Below are 17,923 nucleotides of genomic sequence, written 5' to 3' on the forward strand. Positions count from 1 at the left end.
TCGGTCGAGAAATGTTGAAGTAGTAACATGTTGAATTGAGAAATGGTATTACGGAATTCCTGGAATTTCGGGAAAACTGGGAATTTTTCCATTTAAAAAAAACAACTTTGTTTTTTGTCTTGATTAAGAAGAATGTTTTGACGGTAGAACGGTTGAAATGCGTTGAAAAATGTGGACGGAGCAGTCGCCAGAAAAAAGGGTTCAAATAGGGCTTTGGAAAAGCAGGAATTCTGGAAAATCCTGGAATTTTTTTCGACTTGAAAAAATGATCGTTTGAATTTCCAGAACGGTGGATTGTGTTGAAGGTGGAATGTTTAGAACAGGTTGAAAATTGTGGAAATGGTGAAAGTTTGAAAATTGGCCAACTCATTTTGAATGGGGAAAATGCAAAAAAAAATAATAATTATGGGAAATCGGGGATTTTTTTTTTTTTTTTTTTACAATTGTTGAAGTAGTAAATGGGAATTTCCGAAAAAATTTGGAATTTCGGGAAAAGCGAGAATTTTATTGAAAATGGTAAAAAAAAAATTAAAAAAAAATTAAATAGGCTGAATGAGTTGAAATGGTTGGTGTTGGAATTTTTCTAATCGGTCGAGAAATGTTGAAGTAGTAACATGTTGAATTGAGAAATGGTATTATGGAATTCCTGGAATTTCGGAAAACTGGGAATTTTTCCAGTTAAAAAAACAACTTCATTTTTTGTCTTGATTAAGAAGAATGTTTTGACGGTGGAACGGTTGAAATGCGTTGAAAAATGTGGAAGGAGTAGTTGCCAGAAAAAAGGGTGGAAATAGGGCATTGGAAAAGCAGGAATTCTGGAAAATCCTGGAATTTTTTTGGACTTGAAAAAATGATCGTTTGAATTTCCAGAACGGTGGAATGTGTTGAAGGTGGAATGCTTCGAATAGGTTGAAAAATGTGGAAATGGTGAAAGTTTGAAAAATGGCCAATTCATTTTGAATGGGGAAAATGAAAAAAATAAATAAAAATTATGGGAAATCCGGGATTTTGTTTTACAAATATTGAAGTAGAGCCCACAATTTCTGAACAGGCTGAATATTTAGAAGTTGGAACAGTTTAAAATAGATGAAAAATGTGGAAGTTGTGGAACTTTGAAGAATGTCCCATTGATTTCAATGGGAATTTCAGAAAAAATTGGGAATTTCGGGAAAAGCGAGAATTAAAAAAAAAAACTTGAATGTGCTGAAAGGGTCAAAATGGTTGGTGTTGGAATTTTTCAAATCGGTCGAGAAGTGTTGAAGTAGTAACATGTTGAATTGAGAAATGGTATTACGGAATTCCTGGAATTTCGGGAAAACTGGGAATTTTTCCAGTTAAAAAAACAACTTCATTTTTTGTCTTGATTAAGACGAATGTTGACTGTGGAATGGTTGAAATGCGTTGAAAAATGTGGAAGGAGCAGTCGCCAGAAAAAAGGGTGGAAATAGGGCTTTGGAAAAGCAGGAATTCTGGAAAATCCTGGAATTTTTTTTAATTTGGAAAAAATGATTGTTTGAGTTTCCAGAACGGTGGAATGTGTTGAAGGTAGAATGCTTCGAATGGGTTAAAAAATGTGGAAATGGTGAAAGTTTGAAAAATGGCCAATTAATTTTGAATGGGGAAAATGCACAAAAAAAATTAATTATGGGAAATCCGGGAATTTTGTTTTAGAATTGTTGAAGTAGAGTCCACAATTTCTGAACAGGCTGAATATTTAGAAGTTGCAACAGTTTAAAATAGATGAAAAATCTGGAAGTTCTGGAACTTTGAAGAATGTCCCATTGATTTCAATGGGAATTTCAGAAAAAAATGGGAATTTCAGGAAAAGCGAGAATTTTATTGAAAATGGTAAAAAAAAAAAAAAAAAAAAAAAAAAAAAAACTTGAATAGGCTGAATGAGTTGAAATGGTTGGTGTTGGAATTTTTCAAATCGGTCGAGAAATGTTGAAGTAGTAACATGTTGAATTGAGAAATGGTATTACGGAATTCCTGGAATTTCGGGAAAACTGGGAATTTTTCCAGTTAAAAACATCTTTGTTTTTTGTCTTGATTAAGAAGAATGTTTTGACGGTGGAACGGTTGAAATGCGTTGAAAAATGTGGAAGGAGTAGTCGCCAGAAAAAAGGATGGAAATAGAGCTTTGGAAAAGCAGGAATTCTGGAAAATCCAGGAATTTTTTTTACTTTGGAAAAAATGATCGTTTGAATTTCCAGAACGGTGGAATGTGTTGAAGGTGGAATGCTTCGAATGGGTTGAAAAATGTGGAAATGGTGAAAGTTTTAAAAAGGGCCATCCATTTTCTACCGCTTGTCCCTTTTGGGCTGGAGCCTATCTCAGCTGCATTTGGGCGGAAGGCAGGGTACACCCTGGACAAGTCGCCACCTGATTACAGGGCCAACACAAATAGACAGACAACATTCACACTCACATTCACACACTAGGGCCAATTTAGTGTTGCCAATCAACCTATCCCCAGGTGCATGTCTTTGGAGGTGGGAGGAAACCGGAGTACCCGGAGGGAACCCACGCAGTCACAGGGAGAACATGCAAACTCCACACAGAAAGATCCCGAGTCCGGGATTGAACTCAGGACCTTTGTATTGTGAGGCACATGTACTAACTCCTGTAACACCGTGCTGCCTGGCCAATTCATTTTAAATGGGAAAAATGTCCCGGAAAAATGGGAATTCTGGGAAATCTGGGAATTTTTGGAACTTGTCAATGGAAAGCCCATGATTCCCGAATAGGCTGAACAATTTGAAGTTGGACCATACCATGAATTGATTAACGTGGATCCCGACTTAAACAAGTTGGAAAACTTATTCGGGTGTTACCATTTAGTGGTCAATTGTACGGAATATGTACTGTACTGTGCAATCTACTAATAAAAGTTTGAATCAATCAAATGGAACGGTTTGAATCGGGTGAAAAATGTGCAAGGTAGAGCACGCCAAAATCTGGAGAAGAAGAAGTTGTTGAATAATAAATAGCTAAATTTTGGTGTAGAAATTGTATGTGTGAATGCTTTAGAGTACCACACCCGGTCTTTTCCCTTTGTGCGAAAAAAAAAAAAAAAAACAGAAAAGATGAATAAGCACAATTAATGAATATATGAGAAAGTGCCAGTACCACCAGTAGATGTTGTGGATCGGCCGTCTTCAGAAGGTGGCTTTACTTCTCTGACTGTGGACACCAAAAAACAGGAGTCAAATACAAGTGTCATATTCATATGTCTCATAACTTACGGCAGTCTGGAGCCTCCGTCCAGTTGCCCCAGATGCAAAAGATGGCCTTCTTGGTGTCTGGTCCTTGTACGTTGTACCCGTGTTCACACTCATACGGCAGCTCCGTATCAGAAGTATACACTTCCTGCTTCGGGTTCTGATTTACGATGACAGCGTGGGGAATTCTTGGGGGTTCACCGCACGCTTTGGGGTTTCCTGCAACGGCACGTCAAAAGGACGATTCGAAGAAGCACTGTAGATCGCGGAGAATCCGACTTACTGTCACAGACTGGCAGCGAGCGCCATGTTCCGTTTTCACAGCGAGCTGTAGCGTCGAAGTTTCTGTCCATGTATCCCGGGTCGCATGTTAGCCTTTTTGTGTAGCCGTTCTTGTACCAGCTCACTGGGCTTGGCGTGTGTGAAGAATGTGGGACGGTTGGCGGGATGCAATCGTTGACGTCTGAGGGACAACCAACAACGGATTCAGACGTCAGAGTCGAGATCTTGGGACACAAAGATAAGAACTGTCTGGCGTGTGTGAAGAATGCGGGACGGTTGGCGGGATGCAATCGTTGACGTCTGAGGGACAACCAACAACGGATTCAGACGTCAGAGTCGAGATTTTGGGACGCAAGGATAAATACTGTCTGGCGTGTGCGAAGAATGCGGGACGGTTGGCGGGATGCAATCGTTGATGTCTGAGGGACAACCAACAACAGATTCAGACGTCAGAGTCGAGACCTTGGGACGCAAGGATAAATACTGTCTGGCGTGTGTGAAGAATGCGGGACGGTTGGCGGGATGCAATCGTTGACGTCTGAGGGACAACCAACAACAGATTCAAACGTCAGAGTCGAGACCTTGGGACGCAAGGATAAATACTGTCTGGCGTGTGTGAAGAATGCGGGACGGTTGGCGGGATGCAATCGTTGACGTCTGAGGGACAACCAACAATGGATTCAGACGTCAGAGTCAAGATCTTGGGACACAAGGATAAGAACTGTCTGGCATGTGTGAAGAATGCAGGACGGTTGGCGGGATGCAATCGTTGACGTCTGAGGGACAACCAACAACAGATTCAGACGTCAGAGTCGAGATCTTGGGACGCAAGGATAAATACTGTCTGGCGTGTGTGAAGAATGCGAGACGGTTGGCGGGATGCAATCGTTGACGTCTGAGGGACAACCAACAACGGATTCAGACGTCAGAGTCAAGATCTTGGGACACAAGGATAAGAACTGTCTGGCGTGTGTGAAGAATGCAGGACGGTTGGCGGGATGCAATCGTTGACATCTGAGGGACAACCAACAACAGATTCAGACGTCAGAGTCGAGATCTTGGGACGCAAGGATAAATACTGTCTGGTGTGTGTGATGAATGCGGGACGGTTGGCGGGATGCAATCGTTGACGTCTGAGGGACAACCAACAACGGATTCAGACGTCAGAGTCGAGATCTTGGGACGCAAGGATAAATACTGTCTGCCGTGTGTGAAGAATGCGGGATGGTTGGCGGGATGCAATCGTTGACGTCTGAGGGACAACCAACAACGGATTCAGATGTCAGAGTCGAGATCTTGGGACGCAAGGATAAATACTGTCTGGCGTGTGTGAAGAATGCGGGACGGTTGGCGGGATGCAATCGTTGACGTCTGAGGGACAACCAACAACGGATTCAGACGTCAGAGTCGAGATCTTGGGACGCAAGGATAAATACTGTCTGGTGTGTGTGAAGAATGCGGGACGGTTGGCGGGATGCAATCGTTGACGTCTGAGGGACAACCAACAACGGATTCAGACGTCAGAGTCGAGATCTTGGGACGCAAGGATAAATACTGTCTGGCGTGTGTGAAGAATGCGGGACGGTTGGCGGGATGCAATCGTTGACGTCTGAGGGACAACCAACAACGGATTCAGACGTCAGAGTCGAGATCTTGGGACATAAGGATAAGAACTGTCTGGCGTGTGTGAAGAATGCGGGACGGTTGGCGGGATGCAATCGTTGACGTCTGAGGGACAACCAACAACGGATTCAGACGTCAGAGTCGAGATCTTGGGACGCAAGGATAAATACTGTCTGCCGTGTGTGAAGAATGCGGGGCGGTTGGCGGGATGCAATCGTTGACGTCTGAGGGACAACCACCAACGGATTCAGACGTCAGAGTCGAGATCTTGGGACGCAAGGATAAATACTGTCTGGCGTGTGTGAAGAATGCGGGACGGTTGGCGGGATGCAATCGTTGACGTCTGAGGGACAACCAACAACGGATTCAGACGTCAGAGTGGAGATCTTGGGACACTAGGATAAGAACTGTCTGGCGTGTGTGAAGAATGCGGGACGGTTGGCGGGATGCAATCGTTGACGTCTGAGGGACAACCAACAACGGATTCAGACGTCAGAGTCGAGATCTTGGGACGCAAGGATAAATACTGTCTGGCGTGTGCGAAGAATGCGGGACGGTTGGCGGGATGCAATCGTTGACGTCTGAGGGACAACCACCAACGGATTCAGACGTCAGAGTCGAGATCTTGGGACGCAAGGATAAATACTGTCTGGCGTGTGCGAAGAATGCGGGACGGTTGGCGGGATGCAATCGTTGACGTCTGAGGGACAACCAACAACGGATTCAGACGTCAGAGTGGAGATCTTGGGACACTAGGATAAGAACTGTCTGGCGTGTGTGAAGAATGTGGGACGGTTGGCGGGATGCAATCGTTGACGTCTGAGGGACAACCAACAACGGATTCAGACGTCAGAGTCAAGATCTTGGGACGCAAGGATAAATACTGTCTGGCGTGTGTGAAGAATGCGGGACGGTTGGCGGGATGCAATCGTTGACGTCTGAGGGACAACCAACAACGGATTCAGACGTCAGGGTCGAGATCTTGGGACGCAAGGATAAATACTGTCTGGCGTGTGTGAAGAATGCGGGACGGTTGGCGGGATGCAATCGTTGACGTCTGAGGGACAACCAACAACGGATTCAGACGTCAGAGTCGAGATCTTGGGACACAAGGATAAGAACTGACTGGCATGTGTGAACAATGCGGGACGGTTGGCGGGATGCAATCGTTGACGTCTGAGGGACAACCAACAACGGATTCAGACGTCAGAGTCAAGATCTTGGGACGTAAGGATAAGAACTGTCTATGGACGTCCTCATTCATCCAGGTCATTGTTATCTGAGGGCATTCAATCGATCGCGACTGGACTAGTCTGGCCAATCGAAGCCTAAGACTAGATCTGACCAATCTACAAACCGAAACCAGTGAAGTTGGCACGATGTGTAAATGGTAAATAAAAACAGAATATAATTATTTGCAAATCCTTTTCAACTTATATTCAATTGGATAGACTGCAAAGACAAGATACTTAATGTTAGAACTGGTAAACGTTATTTTCCGCAAATATTAGCTCATTTGGAATTTGATGCTGGCAAAAAGTTGAGGAATGCTCATCAAACACTTATTTGGAACATCCCACAGGTGGACAGGTTAATTGGGAACAGGTGGGTGCCGTGATTGGGTATAAAAGCAGCTTCCATGAAATGCTCAGTCATTCACAAACAAGGATGGGGCCAGGGTCACCACTTTGTCAACAAATGCGTGAGCAAATTGTCGAACAGTTTAAGAACAACATTTCTCAACAAGCTATTGCAAGGAATTTAGGGATTTCACCGTCTACGGTCCGTAATATCATCAAAAGGCTCAGAGAATCTGGAGAAATCAACCAACATTGAATGCCTGTGACCTTCGGTCCCTCAGGCGGTGCTGCATTACAAACCGACATCAGTGTGTAAAGGATGTCACCACATCGGCTTAGGAACACTTCAGAAAACCACTGATGTAACACAGTGGTAAAAAGGCCCCTGTGCCAACTTTTTTGCAATTTTTGCTGCCATTAAATTCTAAGTTGATGATTATTTGCACACAAAAAAAAAGTTTCTCAGTTTGAACATTGAATATCTTGTCTTTGCAGTACATTCAATTGAATTTGCAAATCATTGTATTCTGTGATTGTGATTGTGGCAGTCCGCTCCCTGTATGCTCAGTGCCAGAGCTTGGTCCGCATTGCCGGCAGTAAGTCGGACACGTTTCCAGTGAGGGTTGGACTCCGCCAAGGCTGCCCTTTGTCACCGATTCTGTTCATAACTTTTATGGACAGAATTTCTAGGCGCAGTCAAGGCGTTGAGGGGATCTGGTTTGGTGGCTGTAGGATTAGGTCTCTGCTTTTTGCAGATGATGTGGTCCTGATGGCTTCATCTGGCCAGGATCTTCAGCTCTCACTGGATCGGTTCGCAGCCGAGTGTGAAGCGACTGGGATGAGAATCAGCACCTCCAAGTCCGAGTCCATGGTTCTCGCCCGGAAAAGGGTGGAGTGCCATCTCCGGGTTGGGGAGGAGATCTTGCCCCAAGTGGAGGAGTTCAAGTACCTCGGAGTCTTGTTCACGAGTGAGGGAAGAGTGGATCGTGAGATCGACAGGCGGATCGGTGCAGCGTCTTCAGTAATGCGGATGCTGTATCGATCCGTTGTGGTGAAGAAGGAGCTGAGCCGGAAGGCAAAGCTCTCAATTTACCGGTCGATCTACGTTCCCATCCTCACCTATGGTCATGAGCTTTGGGTTATGACCGAAAGGACAAGATCACGGGTACAAGCGGCCGAAATGAGTTTCCTCCGCCGGGTGGCGGGGCTCTCCCTTAGAGATAGGGTGAGAAGCTCTGTCATCCGGGAGGAGCTCAAAGTAAAGCCGCTGCTCCTCCACATCGAGAGGAGCCAGATGAGGTGGTTCGTGCATCTGGTCAGGATGCCACCCAAACGCCTCCCTAGGGAGGTGTTTAGGGCATGTCCGACCGGTAGGAGGCCGCGGGGAAGACCCAGGACACGTTGGGAAGACTATGTCTCCCGGCTGGCCTGGGAACGCCTCGGGGTCCCACAGGAAGAGCTGGACGAAGTGGCTGGGGAGAGGGAAGTCTGGGCTTCCCTGCTTAGGCTGCTGCCCCCGCGACCCGACCTCGGATAAGCGGAAGAAGATGGATGGATGGATGTATTCTGTTTTTATTTACGATTTACACAACGTGCCAACTTCACTGGTTTTAGGTTTTGTACGTCTATGAGCATGAACCGAAATCTAAGTAAGATTAAATATCTCAAATAAGGGTGATATTTGCTTATTTTCTGTCTGATAAGATAATTCTTCTCACTAAGCAGATTTTATGTTAGAGTGTTTTACTTGTTTTAAGTGTTTTGGCCCTAAATGATCTCAGTAAGATATTACAGCTTGTTGCTGAGATTTGATGACCTATATTGAGCTTGAAACTAGTATATCAAGTGTTGCAAAGCTGTGTCATCAACACTCACAAGTATAAAACTACTTTTTTAAAGTAACAATTTCTTATTTCAAGTATGTAAAAAAAAAAAAAAATCATGACTTTGACACAATTGTGTCTCATAATTAAAACAGATGACAGCCAAATGGACTCTGCTGGTTTATTTTCAATGAAACAATAGAAAATACGTACTCATATAGTAGTACACTTGTTATTAGTGATTATATACTTATTTTAAGGTATTTTTGGGTTCATTGAGGTTAGCTAATTAGGGACCGCAATGTCCCTTTGGGACAGAGGACCCTATTGTAATTGTAAGGTTTTATTATTATTATTCCGCCGCCTCGTTGAGCTGTAATTTGACCCCCTTAACATGCTTCAAATCTCACCATATTTGACACACACATCAGGACTGGCGAAAATAGCCATCTAATAAAGTGACATCCTTCAGCAAAAATCAACAGAAAGTTGGCAATTCCCCCTTCAAAACAAAAGTTTACTAAAAACAGTCACTTTTGCCTCTTTGAGCTGTAATTTGACACCCTTAACATGCTTCAAAACTCACCAAACTGGACACACACATCAGGACTGGCAAAAATTGCGATCTAATGAAAAAACCCAACCCCAAAACTCAAAATTGCGCTCTAGGGCCCCCTAGGAAGAAAACACAGACACAACAGCTCCTAGGAAGAAAACTCAAGACAAAACTGCGTGTAACTTCTAGTACGAATGTTATAGAGACATGAAACAAAAACCTCTATGTAGGTCTCACTTAGACAACCCCCAGCAAAAATCAACAGGAAGTTTGCAATTCCCCCTTCAAAACAAACGTTTTGTAAAAACCGGTCACCTTTTTTCAAACATTATCTCCTCAGAGTGCGTTTGTCGTGTCGGCTTTAAACTAGCACAAGAGAGAGATTGAACCCTTCTGATTAAAAGTTGACCAAAGACTTTTAATTACTGCTCCGGTTTGGATTTTATGTGCCGTCAAATTCGGTCCCGTCCATCGCTGCTTGCAGCTTTAATTATTATTATTCTGCCGCCTCGTTGAGCTGTAATTTGACCCCCTTAACATGCTTCAAAAGTCACCATATTTGACACACACATCAGGACTGGCAAAAATTGCCATCTAATAAAAAAACCAAACCCCAAAACTCAAAATTGCGCTCTAGCACCCCCTAGGAAAAAACACAGACAAAATTGCTTGTAACTTCCTGTAGGAATGTCGTAGAGACATGAAACAAAACCTCTATGTAGGTCTGACTTAGACTTAGATTTCATAAAGTAACATCCTTCAGCAAAAATCAACAAAAAGTTGGCAATTCCCCCTTCAAAACAAAAGTGTAGTAAAAACAGTCACTTTTGCCTCTTTGAGCTGTAATTTGACCCCCTTAACATGCTTCAAAACTCACCAAACTGGACACACACATTAGGACTGGCAAAAATTGGGATCTAATGAAAAAACCCAACCCCAAAACTCAAAATTGCGCTCTAGGGCCCCCTAGGAAGAAAACACAGACACAACAGCTCCTAAGAAGAAAACTCAGACAAAACTGCGTGTAACTTCCAGTATGAATGTTATAGAGACATGAAACAAAAACCTCTATGTACGTCTCACTTAGACCTACATTTCATTCATTGACAACCCCCAGCAAAAATCAACAGAAAGTTTGCAATTCCCCCTTCAAAACAAAAGTTTTGTAAAAACCGGTCACCTTTTTTCAAACATTAACTCCTCTGACCACGTTTGTCGTGTCGGCTTCAAACTAGCACAGGAGAGAGATTGAACCCTTCTGATTAAAAGTTGACCAAAGACTTTTGATTACTGCTCCGGTTTGGATTTTATGTGCCGTCAAAGTCGGTCCCGTCCATCGCTGCTTGCAGCTTTAATTTTACTTGTTTTGGAAACACATTTGCTTGTTCCATTGGCAGATAATTTTGCTTAGTTCAAATAAAATACCCCCAATTTTTGTATTTTTTTTTCTTGTTTTTGAACACTGACTTTTTGCAGTGTACTTGGATGAGAGGTGAAACGTCTTCTAAGACAAACCAAACAGTCCAGTCACGTTTGAGAAGGGTAAGAAAATACTCATTTCTTGAATAAACATCATGAGGCCAAATAACTGATGTTGGGATTTCTATCTCTATTTCTATTTCTGTTCTAGTTCCTCCCAAAGGTGTTTGTGTCAGGACGTGGACTGTGGGGTGTTTTGTTTTCCCGAGATGCAAGAATAGTTGGAGTGGACGTGGCTTGAAGATAAAGACATAATTTAATTTTACTATAAAAAAAGGAACAAAAAGCGCGCTCAAGGCGGAAGTACAAACTTGGCTAATGAAATAAAAAACTAGCACCTGGGCAAAAAACTATGGGCATGAACAAATAACACTTACTGCAGGGGTGTCCAAAGTGCGGCCCGCAAGTAATTTTTTCTAAAAATACGATGAAAAAAAAAAGTAAAACATAAAAAGTGCTATAAAAAAGCAAACAGGTGAAATGTAACAAGAAAATGTTGCAATGTTTACTCTAATAACACAAAGCTGCCATGCAGGCTAATAATGAATCAAAATCAATGTCATTATGAATTATTGACCTATTCAAGGCTCCAATTATGTCACACTAAATATTCCACTTTGAGATATTCTTAGGGAAAAATTTTGCATATTTTGTTTTTGCCATATAAAAAATGAAGCTGTTTTTTTTAATGAAGGGCCTAAAACGAACAAAACAAAAACAACAATAAAACTTATAAATGACGGATGGATCTGAAGATGATCTCGAGATTATTGTGTTAAAAGTAAACAGTAGAAAAAATGTATAATGTATTTTTTTTTAAACTTTAATGATTATGATAATTTTGGATCCCCAAATCATTTCAATGTGATTTTTTTTGCTCAAAAAATAATAATTAATTAAAATCAATGTTGTTAGTAATTGACCTTTTTAAGGCTCCAATTATTATATAATCTCAAATATTCCACTTAAAAATGTTATTGGGTGAAAATATTGCATATTTTGTGTTTTTTCCATGGAAAAAATGGGTTTTCTTTGACAAAAAGAGCATACAACTTAAATCTTTAAAAACTTTATATTGACAGATAGACCTAATGTTGATCTAGAGATTTAAACCTAGAATAATAATACAAATAATAATACTGAATAATGACACATTTTTAATATTTTTTTGACCAAAACCCTTTGTGGTCTCCGGGATCAAGCCTGTGTGGAGGCCTAAATGTATATTTTTTTATACATATATTGTATTGGGTTTTGAAATAAAACATATCAAAATAGCCCCCGCTTGCTTGGATTTTTCAGTGGGCGGCCCTCAGTGGAAAAAGTTTGGACACCCCTGACTTACTGTGACCAGAACGAACAGCATGAAACTATGGCATGAGCAGAGTGAACAGACGTAACCAAGGTATCAGAGTTAATGTCGCCAGGCTGACTTCCCGGCAACTATTGGCTTAAATAGTCGTGATCATGATTAACAACAGGTGTGTGAGTGCAAACGTGAAACAGGTGGAACGAATGGGCTGCTATGGTGACCAAACAGGAACTAAAAAGAGTCCAAAAACCAAACAGGACATAACTTAAACAAAACATGATCACAGACATGACAGTTTGATGGAGTTCTGTGCCAAACTCATATGGTCCAACTTAGAGTCTTCAATGAACCTAAAAACACAAACGTGCACCTGTTGTATAGAGCAGTGTTTTTCAACCACTGTCTGGTGTACAGTCTGGTGTGCCGTGGGAGATGATCTAATTTCACCTATTTGGGTTAAAAATATTTTTTGCAAACCAGTAATTATAGTCTGCAAATGATGTGTTGTTGTTGAGTGTCGGTGCTGTCTAGAGCTCGGCAGAGTAACCGTGGAATACTCTTCCATATCAGTAGGTGGCAGCAGGTAGCTAATTGCTTTGTAGATGTCGGAAACAGCGGGAGGCAGGGTGCAGGTAAAAAGGTGTCTAATGCTTAAACCAAAAATAAACAAAAGGTGAGTGTCCCTAAGAAAAGGCATTGAAGCTTAGGGAAGGCTATGCAGAACAAATCTTAAACTGAACTGGCTATAAAAGTAAACAAAAACAGAATGCTGGACGACAGCAAAGACTTACTGTGGAGCAAAGACGGCGTCCACAATGTACAACGGAACATGACATGACAATCAACAATGTCCCCACAAAGAAGGATAAAAACAACTGAAATATTGTTGATTGACTTAATAAATAAAGATTGCTATAACAAAGTAGACGCGGGAAAATATAAAATATAAAATATATATATATATATATATATATATATATATATATATATATATATATATATATATATTAGAGATGCGCGGATAGGCAATTATTTCATCCGCAACCGCATCAGAAAGTCGTCAACCATCCGCCATCCACCCGGTTCTAACATTTAATCAGAACCGCACCCGCCCGTTGTTATATATCTAATATAGACGATGCAAGGCATTAGTGAGGTTATAAAGCTTTTGCCTGTTAAAGAAAGGAGACTGATCCAATGCAGCACAGACATTCGCGTGCCACGCTGTCACGGCCCAGACGCACACCAGTGCGCAATCATATGGGAGCCGCGCTGAGCGCACCTCCAAGCGCGTCTCACTGCCGGCGACGGCCGGGTATGGGCCCGACGCTCCAGCGCCATCCATTTTCAGGGCTAGTTGATTCGGCAGGTGGGTTGTTACACACTCCTTAGCGGGTTCCGACTTCCATGGCCACCGTCCTGCTGTCTATATCAACCAGGGTGAGCCCCACCCCTTTCGTGAGCGCACTGCGCGCGGAGTGACCCCTGTTACGCGCCCCCGGCAACAGGGGTGGCGGGCAGGTAAGCTGTGCGGGCGGAGCGCGCGGAGTGACCCCTGTTACGAGCCCCCGCCCACGGGGGTGGCGGGCAGGTAAGCTGCTTACCTGCTGTGCGTGACGCCGGCCGCGGCGAAGGCGGACGAGGCGGGGTGTCGGTGCGGTGGGCGCGGTGGTGACCCTGGACGTGCGTCGGGCCCTTCTCGCGGATCGCCTCAGCTACGGCTCCCGGTGGGGCCCTCTCGGGGGAAGGGGCCTCGGTCCCGGACCCCGGCGAGGCGTCCCTTCTCCGCTCCGTAAAAGGGCCCATCTCTTTTCTTCTTCTGTTGTGGCATATGCTGCAGGTGCCTGCTCGTTTTTCGTATGTGGGTAACAACATTTAACTATGTATATATATTTACCAATTGGTTTAACTGCCACCCGCCTGAATCTATTTAAAATCAAATTTTTTTTTATTTCAACCGCCCGATCCGCGGATAATCCGCTGACTCCGCGGTTGTGTCCGCAAACCGCGCATCTCTAATATATATATATATATATATATATATATATATATATATATATATGCATATGTATATATATATGTATGTATATATATATATATATATATATATATATATATATATATATATATATATATATATATATATATATATATATATGCATACACAAACCCCGTTTCCATATGAGTTGGGAAATTGTGTTAGATGTAAATATAAACGGAATACAATGATTTGCAAATCCTTTTCAACCCATATTCAGTTGAATATGCTACAAAGACAACATATTTGATGTTCAAATTCATAAACTTTATTTTTTTTTTTGCAAATAATAATTAACTTAGAATTTCATGGCTGCAACACGTGCCAAAGTAGTTGGGAAAGGGCATGTTCACCACTGTGTTACATGGCCTTTCCTTTCAACAACACTCAGTAAACGTTTGGGAACTGAGGAGACACATTTTTGGAATTCTTTCCCATTCTTGCTTGATGTACAGCTTAAGTTGTTCAACAGTCCGGGGGTCTCCGTTGTGCTATTTTAGGCTTCATAATGCGCCACACATTTTCAATGGGAGACAGGTCTGGACTACAGGCAGGCCAGTCTAGTACCCGCACTCTTTTACTATGAAGCCACGTTGATGTAACACGTGGCTTGGCATTGTCTTGCTGAAATAAGCAGGGGCGTCCATGATAACGTTGCTTGGATGGCAACATATGTTGCTCCAAACCCTGTATGTACCTTTCAGCATTAATGGCGCCTTCACAGATGTGTAAGTTACCCATGTCTTGGGCACTAATACACCCCCATACCATCACAGATGCTGGCTTTTCAACTTTGCGCCTATAACAATCCGGATGGTTCTTTTCCTCTTTGGTCCGGAGGACACGACGTCCACAGTTTCCAAAAACAATTTGAAATGTGGACTCGTCAGACCACAGAACACTTTTCCACTTTGTATCAGTCCATCTTAGATGAGCTCAGGACCAGCGAAGCCGACGGCGTTTCTGGGTGTTGTTGATAAACGGTTTTCGCCTTGCATAGGAGAGTTTTAACTTGCACTTACAGATGCAGCGACCAACCGTAGTTACTGACAGTGGGTTTCTGAAGTGTTCCTGAGCCCATGTGGTGATATCCTTTACACACCGATGTCGCTTGTTGATGCAGTACAGCCTGAGGGATCGAAGGTCACGGGCTTAGCTGCTTACGTGCAGTGATTTCTCCACACTCTCTGAACCCTTTGATGATATTACGGACCGTAGACGGTGAAATCCCTAAATTCCTTGCAATAGCTGGTTGAGAAAGGTTTTTCTTAAACTGTTCAACAATTTGCTCACGCATTTGTTGACAAAGTGGTGACCCTCGCCCCATCCTTGTTTGCGAATGACTGAGCATTTCATGGAATCTACTTTTATACCCAATCATGGCACCCACCTGTTCCCAATTAGCCTGTTCACCTGTGGGATGTTCCAAATAAGTGTTTGATGAGCATTCTTCAACTTTATCAGTATTTATTGCCACCTTTCCCCAACTTCTTTGTCACGTGTTGCTGGCATCAAATTCTAAAGTTAATGATTATTTGCACAAAAAAAAAAAAAAAAAGTTTATCAGTTTGAACATCAAATATGTTGTCTTTGTAGCATATTCAACTGAATATGGGTTGAAAATGATTTGCAAATCATTGTATTCCGTTTATATTTACGTCTAACACAATTTCCCAACTCATATGGAAACGGGGTTTGTATATATATCGATGCATATATATATATATATATATATATATATATATATATATATATATATATATATATATGTGTGTGGGAAAAAAATCACAAGACTATTTCATCTCTACAGGCCTGTTTCATGAGGGGGGATTCCCTCAATCATCAGGAGATTTTAATGGGAGCATTCACATACCATGGTTTATATAGGGCACAGAGTGGGTGGGTACAGGCTGGTGTAGGGGCGTGGTGATTGGCTCATGTGTTACCTAGGAGGTGTTTCCGTCTGTGGCGGCATGCTGTTACAATTTCGCTGCGCTTGTTGAGGGATGACAGGTCTGGACGGTAAATAATAAACAGTTTCTCTTTCAAGCATAGGTTGCATCTTTTATTACCACTATTGTAAGGTGTGCTGGATGCAAGAATTTGCCATGTTATTGAATATTCAACATTATTGTCTTTGAGGTCCCAAATGTGTTTGCTGAGTTCTGTGGTATTCCACAGGTTTTGGTTCCTGAAAGAAGCCTTGTGATTGTTCCATCTGGTTTTGAACTCTCCTTCAGTTAATCCTACATATGTGTCGGATGTGTTAATGTCCTTGCGTGTTACCTTAGATTGGTAGACAACTGATGTTTGTAAGCACCCCCCGTTGAGAGGGCAATCAGGTTTCTTTCGACAGTTGCAACCTTTGTTGGTTTTGGAGTCGCTCTGTCCGGGGGCCGACGGCTCATTTGCAATTGTTTTGTTGTGGTTTGAGATGATTTGTCGTATATTGTTCATACAGCTGTAGCTCAATTTAATGTTGTTCTTGTTGAATACTTTTCTTAGGGTGTTGTCTTTGGGAAAGTGTTTGTCAATCAGATTGAGGAATTTGTGTCCAATGTTAGTTGAGACGTTTTTGCTGTATGGGGGGTTGTACCAGATGATGTCGTTTCGTTTTCTGTTCTTTTTCGGTTGGTTTCCTGGCGTGGGTTCATCAACGGCTTTTTGGTACGGGGGGGGGGGGTTGCTTGGTCAAATTCAGCTTTGCTAGATGACAGCATCGATAGCCTTTTATTAATTCCGGTAGGTATTCTTTTCGTGGTGGTGGGTGGGTGGTTGCTGTCATGGTGCACGTATTGGAGTGTTGTGTTGGGTTTCGTGAATGGTTGGTAGCTGTTATTTCTCAGGTTGAAAGTATATATATATATATATATATATATATATATATACATATATATTAATTATTATTATTACATGTATGCATTTTTTCTTTTGTTACTTAAGAGTAGTCACACGTTTTTACGGCCTGATGAAGATGAATGTGGTGACTTATGTTCGTGTTTCCAATTGTCCTGTAAGGGCTTCTCTAAGCGTATGAAATGAGGTCAAATAAACACAATAACTTACTGTACCTATGCATAGTGGTGGAGTGGACCATTCAGCGTCCTCACACTTTGTTGTCGCCCACCAGCCCTCCACGGCCGGCTTCAGTCCATTTCCACATGCGTAGAACAACGTGGCTCCGTTGGAATACGTGTCTTGTCGAGGGACTAAATAACCGCCATCCAGTGTTGGCGCGGGACATGGACGACTCGCTGAAACAGAAATCAGGAAAGTGAACCCGAGATAAATCTTCCAAGATGCTCCCGTTTGTGGCATGACTGAAAGCTTTTTTCGCCGTGGAATTCCGTCGGCAGAACGAAGGTGACTTTGGAGCCTGGATGTGTCCCACAAATAAAGCGCTGACCTTTCGTCACATCAGCTATGAGGAAATAGTAAACATCAGGTTGCTGGGAATTTAACACACAAATTACGCAAACAGGCTCCGTGCACTTTAATGTGTGACTCAAATCAGACGGGAATGCCCACGGTTACTCATTTGTCCTTAGCTTGGTACACATTGTTTTGATGTCCCTCCCAAAATCAATGCATATGGAAAGTCTACATTCTCGACTTCATCGTGGCTCCCCAGAGAGTTGTGATCAAAACAGAAGAGGCTTTCACAAACAAGGCACTCCTTATTTGAAGGGGAACATTATCACCAGACCTATGTAAGCGTCAATATATACCTTGATGTTGCAGAAAAAAGACCATATATTTTTTTAACCGATTTCCGAACTCTAAATGGGTGAATTTTGGCGAATTAAACGCCTTTCTAATTTTCGCTCTCGGAGCGATGACGTCACAACACCAAGTCAAATCAGCTCTGTTATTTTCCGGTTTTTTTCGACTGTTTTCCGTACCTTGGAGACATCATGCCTCGTCGGTGTGTTGTCGGAGGGTGTAACAACACGAACAGGGACGGATTCAAGTTGCACCAGTGGCCCAAAGATGCCAAACTGGCAAGAAA

At 42.6% G+C, this 17,923-nt stretch overlaps 1 protein-coding gene across 1 annotated transcript in view; it reads right to left on the reverse strand.

The window, feature by feature from the left end:
- LOC133575804 (complement factor H-related protein 1-like) overlaps positions 1-17,377 on the reverse strand; it is a 34,479-nt gene extending 17,102 nt beyond the window's left edge. The window contains exons 1-4 of the mRNA XM_061928654.1: positions 16,986-17,377; positions 3,505-3,684; positions 3,246-3,440; positions 3,130-3,183 (exon numbers count right to left, since the gene is read on the reverse strand). Of these exons, the coding sequence (XP_061784638.1) occupies positions 3,130-3,183; positions 3,246-3,440; positions 3,505-3,684; positions 16,986-17,232 (676 nt within the window). The 5' untranslated portion in view covers positions 17,233-17,377. The remainder of the gene's footprint in view (positions 1-3,129; positions 3,184-3,245; positions 3,441-3,504; positions 3,685-16,985) is intronic.
- Between the last annotated feature and the right edge of the window lie 546 nt (positions 17,378-17,923).

The sequence above is a fragment of the Nerophis lumbriciformis genome, linkage group LG33 (assembly GCF_033978685.3).
Source record: "Nerophis lumbriciformis linkage group LG33, RoL_Nlum_v2.1, whole genome shotgun sequence".
Taxonomy (NCBI): Eukaryota; Metazoa; Chordata; class Actinopteri; order Syngnathiformes; family Syngnathidae; genus Nerophis; species Nerophis lumbriciformis.